The sequence below is a fragment of the Trichosurus vulpecula genome, chromosome 2 (genome assembly GCF_011100635.1).
Source record: "Trichosurus vulpecula isolate mTriVul1 chromosome 2, mTriVul1.pri, whole genome shotgun sequence".
Lineage (NCBI taxonomy): Eukaryota > Metazoa > Chordata > Mammalia > Diprotodontia > Phalangeridae > Trichosurus > Trichosurus vulpecula.
Genome location: NC_050574.1, coordinates 58453339 through 58471343, shown reverse-complemented (window position 1 = coordinate 58471343; position 18005 = coordinate 58453339). Strand labels below are relative to the sequence as shown.

The 18005-nt window shown below is 44.3% G+C and overlaps 1 protein-coding gene across 3 annotated transcripts in view; it reads right to left on the bottom strand.

Annotated features, from left to right (window-relative positions):
- Nucleotides 1-18005, bottom strand: part of NIPAL3 (NIPA like domain containing 3) — a 58395-nt gene continuing 40390 nt past the window's right edge. For 2 of the 3 annotated variants that reach the window (XM_036746735.1, XM_036746736.1), the window contains exons 8-12: nucleotides 17758-17893; nucleotides 16433-16521; nucleotides 11833-11896; nucleotides 8703-8797; nucleotides 1-597 (exon numbers count right to left, since the gene is read on the bottom strand). In XM_036746735.1, coding sequence (XP_036602630.1) covers nucleotides 398-597; nucleotides 8703-8797; nucleotides 11833-11896; nucleotides 16433-16521; nucleotides 17758-17893 — 584 coding nt within the window. In that variant the 3' untranslated portion in view covers nucleotides 1-397. Of the gene's footprint in view, nucleotides 598-6305; nucleotides 6329-8702; nucleotides 8798-11832; nucleotides 11897-16432; nucleotides 16522-17757; nucleotides 17894-18005 lie in introns of all 3 variants that reach the window. The other variant, XM_036746737.1, reaches the window with a different exon arrangement.

Here is an 18005-nt window from a genome sequence, read left to right as displayed (position 1 = left end):
TAATCTTTCATCATTTATTTAGGCAGATGGGTAACCATCATGTAAGATGAGAGATCCTTGAAGAAAAAAAACAACACACAGCTGATGTGTGCTTCTTATTGCATACCCAAAATACTGTGTTTAGTTTGTTTTGTTTTGTTTTTGCCTTTTTCTATGCAACAGTTCAAACATAGAAGACCAATACAATTTGCTGTTGGTTTAAGACAAATGACTTCTGAGTTCTCGGCTCTGCTGAGTTCTCTAGTTGAAAAACAAAAACAAAAAAACCTGGAAAAGTGAGTTTAAGCCCAGAGTTTTAAGCCATGGTCAGCTCAACTACAAAAGACCAGAAAACTCAGGTAATAAACAAACCCCTCCCCGGCCCAGGGCTGGATTTCTGTTTCTTTCCAGGCCTTACTCATTCCCTCTTTGTATGCTCCAGGACTCGGTAGGGAGGAGCAGAGATAGCTCCAGAGCCATGTTCCTCTTGCATGACGGGCAGTGTGGCAGGAGTGTAGATCTCAGAGATGTTGTCATTGTTCTCCAGGGCGCCATAGGAAAAGGAAGCTTTGAGGTCGGGCTGGACGGTCATTCCTTTGTCGTGTAGATTCTGCATACCTGAAAAGAAGACCATTTTTTTTTCCCCGAAGGAGGATCACATTGGGGTGGGTAGGGGGAATAGGAATACATCTTCACCCCAGCCACTGGCTAGTCAGAGAACTAATCATGTACATTGTCAATTTCCTGAGTGCTTTGGATTTTCAAGAGAAGGTCTCTAAAGGCAACCTTTGACAATTACAGTTGCTTAGCAACAGTGGGATGAGTCTGTCAGAAATTACGCATAAAAAGCAGGCACTGTCAAAAGAAGCCACGAGTGGGTACCGAACGCAAAGGTTCGTCTGCTTTGGCGTAAAATGACATTGGGAATAGGACAGTGCCATGCACATAGTAGATGTTCAAGAAATGAATGTTGAGCAAAAGTAGATGAGGAGCAGTCTTTTTTTTTTTCAGGGGGGAAGGCAGGGCAATTGGGGTTAAGTGACTTACCCAAGGTCACACAACTAGTAAATGTGTCAAGTGTCTAAGGCCAGATTTGAAGTCAGGTCCTCCTGACTCCAGGGCCAGTGCTCTGCTCACTGCGCCACCTAGCTGCCCCTGATGAGGAGCATTCTTAAGTGAGAAGACTGCTTGCCCTGGAGTCAAATCCTGCCGCTGACACTTATTAGGAAGTGTGGTAGAAAAAGAACTGGAGTCAGAAAGACCCAAGTTCAAATATTACCTCACATGTGAACCAACTGAGTGACCCTGAGCAAGTCTCTTATCTCGGCCTCAGTTTCCCCATGTATAAAATAGGAAAAAAATTGCATCTACCACACAGGGTTATGAGCAGAGGTATGCTCGAGCCAGCCTGAACTGGCTGGTGAGAGCTGATTGTTAAATTTTCAGCGTGAGCATTTTTGCTTTGGAAATTGGCAAATGCTGCAAATTAGGGCTTGGTTTTATTATTTGTTGGTTGTCTAGACTTAAAGTGATGGAGAAAATGTTAATAATGCAGGTTAAACTTAAGAATATGTTGTAAAATGTAATTTTTTTTTTCTTCAGAGAGCCAGTCATTAAACATTTGCCAGGACTCCCCTGGTTACGAAGATTAAATGAGACAATAGAAGCGAATCACTTTGAAAAACTTAGATCAGTATAAAAAGTTAGCTATCAATGTAGCTTTGGGCAAATCATGTTAATTCTAGATCTATGATCCCATGGAATCACTGATGAGGCAGGTAGGTGTTCCAGTGGTTAGTGTAGGACTTGGGAGTCAGAACGGAGTTCAAATATTGCCTTAGGCACTTAATTAACCACACAGCAATGGGCAAGCCACCTAACCTAACCTTAGCCTCAGTTTCCTCTTCTGTACAATGAAGATAATAATAGGCCCTACTCCCCAGGGTTGTTGCTATAAGCATCAAATGAAAGGACATCTATCAAGTGCTTTGCAAACCTTAATGAGTTATGTAAATGCTAGTATTGTTAATCATGATAGAAATTCATAGAAGACTTATTTTGGAAAATTTCTGCATTGTAATCTTAGTCAGCATTTAGAGAACCCTTTAAGGATTGCCTGTGCTTCTGAACTCCAGTGTCCCTGACTAGAGGCCCAGCGCTCTAGCCACTGGACCACCTAGGTGCTTGTAATTTATAAGAGAGCCAGTGCTCCCCAGTGGACCCAAGGAGGTAGATTTAGTCCTCAAAAATAATTCCTGGCCTAGTGAACCACTCTACCTTGGGATTCTGCTGTGTGACATCTGAGCCCGTCTACCAAGGCAATGAGTGGCATTTGTATTGACAGCAGGACTCTACACAGGGATCCCGAGACGGCATCTGGACTTCTCTAGGGTGGTTTTCTAAGGGGACATTTCTGGTCCTGCCTTTAAATCTATAGTGCTCCTTGTACATAACAGATTTGCAATTTCATGTGCACTCTTATTTTATTATTATTACTGTTCTATGTTATGGAAATGCTTGTTTTATTTCATAAATTAAAAATAAAATTTAAAAAAATTACATGAGAGTCAATTTTTCTCCCCACAAGAATTACTACCATCCAGCAGTTTGGAACCTGCTAAGAGGTGCCAAATTTAGGGTCACAAATCTAGAGCTAGAAGGAACCATGTGGGACACTGAGTCCAACTCCACCATTTTTACAGATGAGGAAACTGAAAACACAGTTACTAAATGTCTGAGTAATTAAAGGTCTTCTTGACTATAAATGCAATGTTCTAACCACTGTACCCACCTAGTTGCTAAAAGTGAGATACAGAGTTTTTCCCAGACAGGCTTCATTTCTGGAACTTCATTTCTCTCTTCATTACATAAAACTTGACTGAAGTCCATTTTCAGGGCATGATTGTAGATCTTACTTGAGGGGAAAGTTATCACTGGATTTGGAGCTTGCAGGAACCTAAGAGACCTTGTATTTTTTTTAAAACATTTTTTTGGGAGGCAATTGAGGTTAAGTGACCTGTCCAGGGTCACACAGCTAATGAGTGTCTGAGGCCGCATTCGAACTCAGGTCTTCCTGACTCCAGGGCTGGTGCTCTATCTACCCCACCACTTAGCTGTCCCAAACCCCTTTATTTTTGACAAGTGAAGAAACTGAAGCTTATTGAGATAAGCAACTTGGTTAGGGGCTAGAGTGCTGCAGCTGGGAGTCAGGAAGAACTGAGTTCGAATCCTGCCTTTGATACTTGGATTGTGTGTGACAACGGGTATGTGTCATCTCATTTCACTAGGCCTCAGTTTCTTCACGTGTAAAATGAGGATAATAAGAACTGCAGCCCAGGGAGGAGCAAATGAGGTCACACATTTAAAGTGGTTTACAAAGTTTACAACACTATATAAATGCCAGTTATTATTATAGAGTGACTTGCCCAAGGTCACACATGTAGAAAATTAAGGAGCCAGGCTTGAATTTGGAACTAGCCCCTCGGATTCAAAGAGAATCTGGCTTTTGCTTATGTTATGGTTCCTCCTTCCCCCCCACCCCCAACTCATTTCTTTGTTCCTCAAAACTCTCCCATACCATCGGGAGCTCAAATGTGCCTTTAATGCTTAAAGAGATCCCAGCTCTCGGGGCTGCCCAAACATTCTGTGGTTGTTGCAACATCCACTTAGACGTCCTTGAAAAACAGGTGCTGATGAGATGTAAATGTCAGCATACCCCACCTCGAGGTGGTACAGGAGATGGAGTGCTGGAGGGAGGAAGACCTGAGTTCAAATCTGGCCCCAGACACTTACAAGCTGTGTGACCCTTAACCGGTCTGCCTCGGTTTCCTCCTCTGTAAAATGGGGATAATAAACAGCTCCCAAGGTGGTTGTGATGATCAACTGAGAGGATATTTATAAAGCATTTAGCACAGTGCCTGGTACATAGTAGGTGCTTAATAAATGCCTGCAGGGCTTCGACTAGTCCTTCCTATGTCATTTTTGAAATCCTATGATCCTGGGAACAACGGGGACACAGAGCAAAGAGGTAAATTTCTTCCTTTGATTCAAGGAAGAACTCCCTAACGAGGAGAGCTGTCCAAGAACGCTGCTGTGGGTGATAGCGGGCCACCCCCAAGCCCTCTGATGGAGGGCTCAAACAAAAGCTACATGACCATTTGCTACAGTCTTTCTGCCTCAGTTTCCCTATCTATCTGTAAAATGAGAAGGGTGAAAGAGGTGACCTATGGTCCATTTCAGCTCCGAGTCTACGATCCAATAATAGGTTTCTTGCTTAGGCAGGGGTTGGATGAGTGAGGTACGATCACAGTGATTTCTCTGGGGTGCAGGTCAGACTAGATGGCCTCTGAAATCATCAGGTGGGCAGCGAGGCGGCACAGTGGGTAGAGTGCTGTGCTTCAAGTCAGGAAGACCCAAGTTTGAATCTTGCCTCAGATTCCTATTAGCTGGGTGACACTTGGGGAGTCATTTAAACTCTTTGTGCCTTAGTTTCCTCATCCATAACATGAGATGATAGAACTCAAGGTCCCTTCTAGCTCTGAATCCGTGATCTTATCTTCCTGTCCAGCTCTGAGAGCCTGTTAATCTGAGCAATCAATAAATATGTTACAGCTAAAGGTCTCTATTTGCATTTCTCTTAGTATCAGTGGTTTGGAGCAGCTTTCATAAGGCTGTGGATTGTTTGCTTTTCTTCATTTGAGAACTGTTCCTCTCCTTTGACTGCTGATCTATTGGGGAATGGCTCCTGTTCTTTCATATCTGACCAATTCCCCATGCATTTGGGATATTAGACCTTTGTCAGAAGTTTCCTGCAAAGATCCACTCCTACCCCCCATTCCCCCTTTCTACTTCTTTTGTTCAGTCATTTTTCAGTTGTGTCTGACTCTTCATGACCCTATTTGGTGCTTTCTTGGCAAAGACACTGGAGTAGTTTGCCATTTCCTTCTCCAGCTCATTTGACAGATGAGGAAACTGAGGCAAACAGGGTGAAGTGACTTGCCCAGGGTCACACAGCTAATAAGTGTCTGAGGCCGGATTTGAATCCAGGTCTTCCTAATTCCAGGCCCAGCACTCTATTCACTGCACCACCCAGCTGCACCTTTTCTACTGCTAGTCCACCAATTTTGTTTGTGCAAAACCTTTTCAATTGTGTGCAATCAAAACGGTTTGTTTTAGATCTTTGGATCCCTTCTATACCTCCTCCAGCAATGTCATCAAGGCCCAGTGGTTGTTGGGGCAGTCGCCCGAGATACAAGCTGGGTAGTCGGCCATTCCCCAACAAATGGATGGTCAAAGGGTAGGGGCGGGTCTCAAGGGAATAACCTCTGAGCCAGCAGTGAGTCGCAGGGAGGTTAGCTCCCCAAGGCAGCTGTCTTCTGTGACCAGCCTGTGTCGGGGGACTGAGGGCCGTCCGGTGGCACTGCATTCCTCACATTTAGAGGGCCATTCCTATAAATCAGCCTAACGGGCTCAAAAGCTGGGTCTCGCCACCTGCCTTCTATTTATTGGACAGCTCCTCTGCACTTGGTCCAAAACAGTCAACAAAAGAGAATGTTGCCATGCCTCGATTATCCCCAGATCACAGATCTAGAACTGGAAGGCATCTCAGAAGCCATCTAGTCCCACACACCACCCCATTTTACAGATGGAGAAGACGAGGCCTGGAGGTGATGTGATTTGTATCACCAGAGGTGGGATTTGAATTCTGATCCTCTGACTTCAGACCCAGTGCTTTTTCCATCCTACTATGCAAAAGCTGCAGGTGTGGCAAAGATATGTAAATGGGAGGTCAACGGACAGGTAACCCAGAGCCTAGCCCTCCGGCAGAGGATGGTGCCCAGGGCCGGCCTGCCTGCCTGCCACCCTCGGCCAAATGAATCCTTGGAGGACTCAAGGTAATTTAGCCTTGGTATTGAATCATCTTGGTTTGTCATGGTGCACAAGTGATCTGGGGATCTCCAAGCCAAGGCCAGCCTAGCGTAAGCTCCGGAATGTCCTAGCCAAGCTGGAAAGGCTTCCAGGACAGGTCAGGAGACAGACAGACTGACTGTCCTCTGAGGACCAGCCTGGCTAAGTTTTAGAGATGCTTGTCAACAGAATGTTGTCTCCAGAAGTGGCTTTGTTTTTTTTGGCTATAGCAACTCATGAAATTGTCTACTAAGGGGATGGTAAGGGATGGGATGGGTAGGAAGAAAGGATGACCTGCATCAGCAATGGGGGAAGGTCCACTCTGATGAGATCATAGGTCTTTCAAGGAATCAGAGTAAGGAACAGACACACACACACACACATATACACACACATACACACACAGAATAATACCTCACCTCCTCACCTATCTGGATCTTAGCTGAGAAACAAGGAAGGAAACATATAAGGCCTCTACGCAGCCAAAAGAGTCACCCCAAAGTCCATGCACCAAAGCTCATGCACTTTCATCAGAGATACTAGATTTCACAGTAATATGAGAGAGCCCCACCACCTAGCCTCTAGCTTCCAGACCCACCAAAGGTTAGAAGCAGCCAATCAGAAAGAGGGAGGGTGGAAAAGAGGGGTGACTACAGGCAGGCACACTGACATCAACAGAGGAGAGAAAAAAAAAACACCACTAGCAAAAACAGATATAAGAACTCACAAAGCACAGCAGTTTGGGGCCATTTAGCCAAGGGGCAAAAAGTCCTATGCACATCAGTAGCCCAAGGGCATTGCTATATTCTAGCACAGTATAATAATTAATAGGTGTTCAGAATGAAGACCCAGAGTCAAACAAAGGGTAAAGTTACCTTCAGCACCCTCTATTTAAGAAGACAGGGAAATGCATTGGTTATTTTAAAATAACGACTGACATTTATATAGCCCTTTAAAGTTCACAAAATACATTTATGACATTCTTTGGCTCTTGCCGCCACCCAAGGAGATTCATACGTTAGACTGTGATCAACGTGAGGGTAGGGACTGCCTTTTACCTTTCTTGGTCTCCTCAGCACAGTGCCTGGCACACAGTAGGTGCTTAATGAATGCTTGTTGATTTGAATTGACTTACAATAGGTACCGTTTATCCCCATTTTACAGATGGGAGGTCACACAGCTAGTAAGCTTCAGGGGGCAGCAGTATTGGGGTACGTGTGTTGGACCTGAGTAAGGCAGAAAGCCCTGGGTTCAAAAACTACTTCTGAAGCTTACTAGCTATATTACTCTAGGCAAGTCACTTGCCTCAGTTTCCTCACTTGTAAGATGAGGGAATTGGACTAGATGGTGGCCATGGTCCCTTTCTAGCTTTAAATCTATGATGATGGTAGGACTGAAACCTAGGCCTTCCTTCCTCCATTTCCGATGCTTTATCCATTATGCTGTGCTGAGTTCTCTCCCTTTCTCTCTCTCTCCTTCTCTTTTCCTTCCTTTTCTCCCCTTCTCTTTTTTCTCTTCCTCTCTTCTTTTCCTTCTCTCTCCCCTCTTTTTTCCTCTCCCTATCTCTTTCCTCCTTCCCCTCTCCTTCTTTCTTCTCCCCATCTCTTTCCCTCCCTCCTGTCTTCCTCTGTCTCTCTCCTCTTCTACCCTCCTCCCTTTCTTCTTTTCCAACTCTGAAATTTAGCATTTCCTTCAACTATTCAAAAACATCACCCTGAGAAAGGATCTCTAGGCTTCACCAGACCGCCAAAGGGGTCTAGGACCCAAAAGATGCTGCTCTAGAACATAGGATTTAGCATGAGAAGCACCTTCGAGATCATCTGGGACCTAACCCAACCCCCTTATTTGCAACAAGAAAAAGCATGCCAAGATAAAGTACAGGAACTCCTCTGAGGTCAAACAGGGGTTGATGAAACCTTTCCATCCTATAATGGGGCAGCTCAGCGGCACAACAGATGGGGTGCTGCTCGGCTTGGAAGCAGATGAACCTGAGTTCAAATCCCGCCTCAGATGTTTATTAGCCGAATGACCTGGTGTAAATCATATACCTTCTCTCAGCATCAGTTTCTCCATGTGGAAAATGGGAGGGGGACTCTCAAAAGCCTCTCAATTTGTCAACTAGCTCTAAATCGCAACCATCTGAAAGAACCCTGACACTATCTAGAATGACTCTCACACCGAAGGTCTTCACAGTCTAGATTCTGATGTATTAGGCAATAAATCTATCAAGGGAGACAGATTTTCCCTCCAATAGATGGAAGGCAAAACATGGAGGAAAAGGGAAGTATCCTCAGAGGAGTTGGGGTTTCTTTATAACTGAGTGAGAGGAGCTCGAATGAAAATACTCAATAAAAGCCAACTGAGACATCAATATGGTGACGGGCCTGGAGTCAGGAAGACCCGAGCTCAAATCTAGCCTCGGACACTAACCAGCTGGGTGACCCTGGGGTAAGTCACTTAACCCTGTCTGCCTCAGTTTGTCCAACTGTAAAATGGAGATACTAGTAGTACCTCCCTCCCAAGGTTGTGGAGAGGATCCTATTTGTAAAATATGTGCCTAGCACAGTGCCTGGTGTGTAGAAGGTGCTATATAAATGCTTATTCCCTTTCCCCATGTTTCCGTGAGCCCATGAAGGGAAAGAGAACCATGGGAAAAACCAGAGATGACACGACAGCTCAGCTAACCTTGGGTGGGCGAAGCACTCAGGCTCCTCCCTCCCCTCCTCCCAGCCCCCTTCTCCCCCACCCTTCCACTTCCCCTCCCCCCACCCATGCCCCCATTCCACACGGGCAGTCCGAGAATGAGGAAGGGTTACCTGGCATGGCGTCCATGGAAATGTAGGGTTCAAATGGAATGGCCTTCTTTCTGTTCCTCGTGATCAGGAAAACTCCCAAGAAGGCAACCAGACAGCTGAGGAGAGCAGATAAGACGGGACACAAAATAAGGCCACTGACCAGACGGCTGGAGCCCGAGACTGCTCACTCTAGGGAACAGAGAGGACGTGCTGCCACTGCACCCGGGAGACGAGACAGGGAGCAGACTCAGGGGCCCTCTGGTCTCTAATCAGCAGGGAACGGCATCTCCAGAACAATGACCGTCTGCCTCAGCCCCTAACCTGCACCTCCTGGCCACTCTGCCTTAGCAGTCATTAGCAGAAAGAATTCCTTCCCTTGGCAGAGCCGCCCTGTGAATGAATGATGTGGAAATGGGAGAGTCTGGGGAATAAAGTCTTTTGGGAAGACTGTGTCTCCTAGAGACAACTTCCTAACTTCAGGAAGCCTTTATGGCTTAAAATGATTCTCCCACAGTGACAAAAGGATCCTGGCTAGAAGACCCGAGTTCAAATCCAGCCTCAGACACTAGCTGGGTGACTCTGGTCACTTTGACTGTCACTTGACTGTTGCTTGCCTCAGTTTCCTCATCTGTAAAACAGGGATAATAATGGCATCTACCCTGGATTGTTGTGAGTCTCAAATGAAATTAATAATTGCAAAGTGTTTAGCACAGTCCCTGGCATGCAGAAGATGCTAGATAAATGTGAGCTATTACTGTTTTGGGGGTCAAACATGCCATTACTTTCCCGAGGGTGTCCGAGAATCAGGGGATCACAGATCTAAAACCGGAAAGAACCTCAAAGGTCAACGGATCCAATCTCTTCATTTTACACAGGAGGAGGCTGAGGCTCAGGTGAAATGATTCACCTGACTTTACACAGGCAGTGACCATAAGTGGTAGGATTTGAACTCAGGTTCTCTGGCTCTCTGTGAGTACCTTATGGCTGAGGAAGAACTAAACATGGTACCTGAATGTAAAGGGAGCCTACTTGTGCCCTAAGAAATCTACAGATAAGAGGAATTCAGAAACACACAGAAAGATTCGTATGAATTTAGTTAGAGTGAAATAGGGTAACTCTGGGAAGCGGGATGGGGTTGGAAGAAGAGGACCCATGGTCAAGTCCCTGCTGTCTGGGTGAGTTTGGACGAGTCACTCTGTAGCCTTTGACAATGTTGATCCCCCTCTTCTCCTATCCATACATCTATCTATCTATCCATCTACCTACCTATCTGTATATGTGTGTGTATCTATGCATATATAGATATAGATAGATATATTAATAAATATATCTATCGAATATCTATATTTCTCTCTCTCCGCTAAACTCCTCTCCTGAATCACCACTGCCTGTTGGAGACTCAAACTGAACATCCTCTAGGCATATGAAACTCAGTGTGTCTAAAACAGAGCTTATTATCTCTGCTTCCAAACCCTCCTTCTCTTCTCACCTTTCCTATCATTGTAAAGGACACCGCCAACCTCCCAGTCACTGGACCCCCAACCTCAGTCCCCTATTTGCACTCCCCTGTTCCATAACTAATCTGCTGTCCAGTATGGGTCGTTTCTCCATCTCTCATCAAAAGATGGTCGTTTCTCCACTCCCATGGCTGCCCCTTCCCACCCCCACCCCCACATTGCAGTTATCACCTCCTGCCTGAGGTATTCCAACAGGCTTCTAACTAAGCTCCCTGCCTCATCTCTCCCACCATAATCCATCCTCCTGCTCAATAAACTTCAGGGGCTCCCTAGTACCTCCAGGATCAAATATAAACTGTTTGGCATTTAAAGCCCTTCACAACCCCACCCCTCTTTACCAGATCTATATTTTACCCCCGTCCATACTTTCTGTTGTAGGCTGCTCTGGCCCACTTACAGCTCCTTTCACATGGCACTCAAATGATTTACCAAACTCTGGGCTTTTACACTAAGTGTCTTCCATGAGTGGAATGTTCCTTTCCTCCTCACCTTTGCCCAGCGCTTCCCTGGCTTCCTTCGCATTTCAGCTCAAATCCTCCTTTTGGCAAGAGACCAGCCCTGCCAAGTGGGTGTACCTTCCATCTACTACGAAGCTTATCTTTTAGACACTGTCTCCCTGATTAGACAGTAAGCTCGCTGAGGACAGGGCTGTTTTTTGTTTTTCTTTCCCTTTCCAGCCCTTAGTACAGCACCTGACACATGGTAATCACTCAGATGCTTCTTGAGTGACTGACAACATCTCAGGGCCTCAGTTTTCTCATCTATAAAATGAGGGATTGTGCTCTATGACCTCTAAGCTCCCCCCAGCTCTAAAGCTATGATCCTATGATGAAAGCAGAAGACAGAACAATATACACCAACTACAATGATGTAAATAAAAACAATACTCAAACACTGTGGAACACGGGTTAGTTTTCATATCTGCCACACGTGCGATTCTAGGAAAGTCCTTTTTCCTCTTTGGCTAGGGAGGGGGAGGGGAAGGGAATAAGCATTTTCTATACAGCCTGCTACATCCCAAGCACTGTGCTGTGTTTACAGTAATGATGATGATGCTGATAACTAACATTTATATGGCACTTACTGTTTGCCAGGTACCATGCTTCACCATCATTGTCTCATTTGGTCCCCACAACCACCTTGGGATGTAGACAGTATTATTCCCATTTTATAGATGAGGAAACCGAGGAAGACAGAGGTTAAGTGACCTGCTCTACTAGTATCTGAGCTGGATTTGAACTTAACTCCATCTGCTTCACCTCACTGCCTCTTGAGGTCTCCAGAAAATGAGATAGGCTGGATCGGATGACCTCCAAAAGCCAATCCAGCTTGAAATCGATGATTTTTAAGCATAGTGACTCATTTTGGTCTCAGAGAATACAGGATGGAAGGCGTTCCCCTCCTCTTGTTAGCGCCGAGGCACATGGGGACGTCTACAGGGATGGATTATTGCATACAGTCAGAGGTTATCATTTTGTCTGCTAGTTTTTCTTAACTGGTGTTTTCCCTTGTTATAAGGGAGGGTCTGTAGTTTGAAATGATAGTGGTATGAAAAACAAAAAGCATATATGAAGGTTTTTAAGAAATCAAACTGTGTATTTGTGTGCAGGCAATGAAGACGGGCATTAACTCACCCGAGTGCAAACATACAAATGTGGAGAGCATCCTCACCCATGAAATCCAAGTAAAATGTTGCTCCTAACATAGAAAAAAACCACATAACATATTTAAGTGCTTTTCCTTAACATAATTTAAAAATAAACTTGAAAAGACTCCATATAAACCACAATATTCATAGCGGCGCTTTGTGGAAACAGAGTTGATACATCAAGTGACTGGGGCAAAGCTGAACAAACCGTGGCACTTGAATGTAACAGAATATGATTGTGCTCTAAGAGATGATGAATGTGATGGATACAGAGAAGCCTGGATAGACTTACCTGAACTGATGCAGGGTGAAGTAAGCAGAACTGGGAAAACAATACACACAGCTATTCTGACATACAACAGAACACGAATGATGTGAAATTATAAAGAACAAATGTAGCCCCAAAGAAGAGAGCTGAGGAAACCCCATCCCCTCCTCCTACTTCCTGCTCAGCTTCTTTGCAGAAGGTTGGGGTCCACAGATGGAGAACACTGCACATTGTTTTGAAGTGCTGGCTGGTTTTGCTGGGTTTTTTTTCCTCTTATCTTCCTCTTTATCTTAAAAAAATTCTTTCTTATAAGGAATGGTTCTCTGGGAGGAGGGGGATACAGGGGAAATCCAAGCAATATAAAAATAAAATACAGCAAAACAATCTTTTCAACAAAAACAATCAAATACAAAATAAAGGGCAAGACTTTTTTTTTTTACCCCCATCTCCTAGCCTTTAATAAGGCAGAACCAAAGGAATGAATGACTAACAAATGAGCAAAGAAAATGCGTTTGTGTGCTGAGTTTCCTTAACAATAATAACAGACATGTACATAGCACAGGATCATAGAATTATGGACGCAGAACCAGGAGGGACCTTAGAGACCATCGAGTCCAAACCCCTCATTTTACAGATGAACACATGAGGTCCAAAGAGTGACTTGCCCAAGGTCACACAGCTAGTGTTAGAAGCTAGATTTGAAGCCAAGTAATTCAAGAATGGCAAAGCCCTTTATGTACAGCATCTCCTTTGCATCTCACAGCCCCGTGAGGCAGGGACTCTGTGGACAGTATTATTCCCATTTTATAGATAAAGATACTAAGGCTTCCAGTGATGAAGTTAGTCGCCCATGGTTGTAAATGTCAGGGGGCTGGATTTGAACCTAGGATCTCCTGACTCCAGGACCAGCACTTTTACCATTGAATTGTGTTGCCTTCCCGTGTGATACATGCTCAACATCCCACCACCATTTGCCCTGCTTTCTTTCTGTCTGAACTCTTTTTGAATCAACTGAAAACACACTGGCTTTGGGGTTAAATTCTGCCTCTGATACTTGATACCTGTGAGACTGAGCAATTTCAGCATCCTCATTTGTAAATTGAAGGGAGTGGGCTAGATGGAGCCCCAGGTCCCTTCTTCTTTCCTGTTCCTCAAAGACACAACATTCTACTCCTGTGCTCCATGCCTTTTCCCCAGCTGTCCCCATGTGTGGGATTCTCTCCCTCCCCATCTCTGCCTTCTTTCTGGCTTTCTTTGAATCCAAACTAAAATCCTGCCATCTAAAAAAGCCCTTCTCAAAACCCTTTAATCTACTGCCTTCCCTCTGTCGATTGTTTCCAAATTCTCCAGTCTCTAGCTTGATTGCACATAGCTGTTAGCATGTTGCCTCCCCAATTAGGCCGTGAACTCTGTGAGGGCAGAGACTTTACCTTTCTTTGTATCCCCAGAATGACTGGGGATGTTTATTGACTGACTGACTTTATTACTATTGATTAATATTATTTATTATTTACCATTAATTCATCTATCATTAATTTATTATTTATCACTATTTATTATATATCTATTACTACTTATCTAGTCACGCTGCCAGTTGATCCAAATATAGGTCAAACCCTCAAAATAAAATCACTTTGGAAGGAAACTATATATGCATGCAGCCAAACACATTCATATTTCTTACAGTTGGACCAACTGGCAGCAGAAGGTGGGAGAAGAAGCAACAGACATAGAGTTAGGAAGCCCAAGGCTCATATCCCAGATCTGGCTTTCCAGCACCTCTCTCAAAATCACCACTGATAATTTACATAGGCCAAAGGCAGCTAGTGCCACAGTGGATAGAGTGCTAGGCCTGGAGTCAGGGACATTCATCTTCCTGAGTTCAAATCTGGCCTCAGAAACTTACTAGCTGTGTGACCCTGGGCAAGCCACTCAACCCTGTTTGCCTCAGTTTCCTCATCTGTAAAATATGCTAGAGAAGGAAATGGCAAATCATTCAAGTATCTTTGCTGAGAAAACCCCAAATAGGGTCATGAAAAGTCGGACACGACTAAAACATGCCTCAACAACAAACAAAACTTTATATAGGCCACACTCAGATTTTAAAGAAGCCATTTTTGGCCTGAAAGACTACCTAATATTTAGACTATTTATAGCAAGTACTGGGAAAAGGGATGGAAAAAAGGAATTCCTAATAATACAGCTGCTCTCTTCTCCAAGATTCAGAGTCTTCCTATCCTATCCTTAGTCTCAGAGTCACAATGTAAGGCTTGGTTTTGAATCCTGGCTCTGTATGACCTCAGGTAAGTCATTTAAACTCTCTGGGACTCAGTTGCCATCATTTCCAATGGGGACAATTTAATTTGTACTATTTATTTCATAGAGCAGCCATGAGCAAAGTGCTTTGCAGACTGCCAACTGCTCTAGAAATATGACACATCCTCACCATACAAATACTGAGGATTGTTTGGTTGGCCTTGTCCAGTAGAATTCTGAAGAATTTGACCTACAGAACACATCTTAAGATGGCCAAGGTCCCCTGAGGGAGGGTGCTAAGGCAGCTGGTGGTTTCCTCTTGGGATCCTAAGGATCACCTCCCACCCTAGTCAGTGGTACAGAAACGAGAGACCTCAGGGGTTATGTCCTACCTATTGTGCCCTGGCTATGTCATTTTACTTCTCTTAGCCTTGGTTTCCCTATCTGTAAGATGGGGATAGATAAATCTATATTTGCAGTGCTAATCTCTCAGAGGTGTTGAGAGAGAAGCATTTGGCAAACCTCAGAGCTCTCCAGAAAGGTGTGTTCTCTTATTATTTCCTAATGCTTGCATGGACTGGCTCCTGGAGCAGTTAAGAGGATCAAACACGATCAAGGAAATGAAGAGCTTGGTGAGGCCTTTATGTAAACGTGAGTTAAGTTTTAATGGATTCTCATGGATATTTCCGTTAGCATTTTTTTTAAACATTTGATTTTTTTTTTTAAATTCTAAACTTAAACACTAAATGAAATGGGCAATTCTACATACAAAGCAGAACAGAAAACTTTATTTGGTTTCCCTGTGGCTCCCCACTACCCCGTCAGCACCTCAGGAGTACATAAGTCAATGAAAGTTAGGGCTCTTCTTAAGGGTTGGGGTCAAAAGATTACAAGAGAATTATATAACTATGACTGAATCACCACAAACTACAATCTAATTGCAGAAATGGAAAGAACACAGGACTGAGGATTAGAACACGTCCTGCCTTTGCTACTTATAAGCCATACTACCTTGGGAAAGCTACTTCTCTGGTCCTCAGTTTCCTTACCTGTAAAATGAGAGTTGGATTAAATGATCTCTAAGGGCCCTTCCAGCTCAAGATGCTCATAGATTTATATAGCTTCCAGCTCTAAAATTCTCCATATTAAAGCCCTTGTCAGCTCTGACACCCTGCATTCTAAGATCCTTCCCAGGACCGACATCCTGCATTCTAAGGGCCCTCCCAGCTCTGAAATCCTGCATTCTAAGGGCCCTCCCAGCTCTGACATCCTGCATTCTAAGGGCCCTCCCAGCTCCGACATCCTGCGTTCTAAGGGCCCTCCCAGCTCTGACATCCTGTGTTCTAAGGCCCTCCCAGGTCTGACATCCTATGTTCTAAGGCCCTCCCAGCTCCCACATCCTACGTTCTAAGGGCCCTGCCAGCTCTGACATCACTGTAGCAAATGATAATAGCTAGCATTTACATGGCTGTTTCCCAAACACTTGACATATATTACCTTATTTGATCTTCACAAGAACACTGGGAGACAGGTGTTATTATCCCCATTTTACACAGAAGAAAATGGAGAATCAGAGCATATTTCCTGGGGTGGCACAGTCAGTAAATGTCTGGATTTGAGGCTGGATTTGAACTCTTCCTTTCCTAAATCTAGGCACAGCATTCTGTCCATTGCACCAGCTCCCTACCTTTCATTTCTTCATCTGAATTTCATAAGGACCCATGTATGCAGTCAAGCGGATAAGACACTGGATTTGGAGCCAGGAAAACCCGGGTTTAAATCCCACCTCCTATACTTACTAGCTCCGTGAACCTCAGCTTACCCTCTCTGTGCCTCTGTGCCTCCTCATCTGTAAAATGAAGGGGCTTGACTTTCAGGTCCCTCCTGGCACTACCATTCTATAATTTGATAATTCTCATTACGCAGAATGATCCGGCAGAAAAAGGCAGCATGGCTTCATAAGAAATGCATGATCGGCCCCTAGGATTGCACGTTAGAGTCACCTCCATGTTGTCAACAATAAAGAAAAGAAAAGAAAATCTCAGCATTTCACAATAGTTACCTGCCGTGATTGCGACGGTTGTGGACAGAATGTAGCCTACGCTGGCGATCAAGGAGGAGTCATAGAGCTGGGTGGCCTGGTTTAAGAAGCTTCAATAAAACAAACAAGTACCTTGGTCAGTTCCTTGGAGGACAGGTCAGGAAACTCGTGATTCAGTTCCCTGACTGTGAGTGGGTTACGCTGGAGCCTAGAATATCATGCAAGCATCTAGCATCAAAACAGCCAAGGCTAGTGTTACTTTCATATTACTTGGTATTGCATTTGAGGAAAGAAATGGTGCTTGAGAAGACTCACACGCACCTGGCTCTCTGCTGGCCACCTTTCCAACTCAGCCCAGTGCCCGGCACACAGCAGGTGCTTAGTAAATGCTTACTGATTGACTGATGGATTGTCGTGGTTCAGAACAGAGGATAAAACGCTGATCACTCCTCTCTGCAGAAGGATGGGAGATCTGGACCCTCAAACCTCAGACCCTCCATTCTGGATGGACCAGGCACTGTTCCCTAAACATGCCCTCTCTGATTTTCTGCCTCTGTCAAAGTTCTTCTTTCTTCTTCCAGTCCTACTCTTTCTCCTCTGAAGGATGAGTTAATATTCTACAAGGTCCACTTCAAAGGCCTCCTCCAAGAAGCCTTCCTCTTCCTCTACCCAGATGTGATCTTTCTCTCCCTTGAACCCTTACGGTGCCTTGGCTATACTCTTCTCTTCACATTTTTATACCCTCCATTGTATCATAGCTCTTTTTTTTTTTAAGTTATTTTTCCCAATTACATGTAAAGACAATTTTTAACATTCATTTAAAAAAAAATTTGGGTTCCAAATTTTTCTAAAACAGTATGCAACTTGATGTAGGTTCTATAGGTCAAATCATATAATAACTCTTTTGTACATTCATGCTTTCCCTGCTAATAGACTCTTAACCCCTTGAGGGCAGGAACTCTGCCATTTTAGGGAATTCTTTGTAACCCTAGCACCCAGAAAAATGTCCTGCAATCAGGGACTGAGTAGGCTTGAGCCAACTGAGGATACTAGAGGAATAACAAACAACTGACATGGATAGAAAATTAGAGAAGGTGTTCTGCTGCTCTGGGCTGGCTCCCCTCATGTAGTTCTTAGATCTTCAGGGTTTAGAGAAACCTTGTAGGATCTCTGACTCCTTTGTGGCAAATGGGATGCCACCCCAGGAAGGGTTGGCTGGGGAGTATAAATATTGTCTATATCTTTCATTATGAAGCTCTTTCTCTCCTACAGTTTCAAAAGTGGGATCTAATCAGCATCTGAAAATGGAAGACCACAAGCGGCAGCAAGAAGAGAAGGTGGCTTACGCGGCTTGATAGACAGCCGTGGCGACCATGCACACCAGCATCACGTAGAAGATGGGGTAGTCAAGCTGGAGGTTCCCTTGAATGGATAAGATGAGCATTCCTGCCACAGCCTTGACAGTCACCACTGTCATGGAACCTGGAAATGATTCACAGAATTTTAAAAAATTGTTTTCTTAACAAAAACAAAAATCACACACACACACATATTAGGGGCATTTCCCAACCCCATGGAATCTTACCTGGTAACA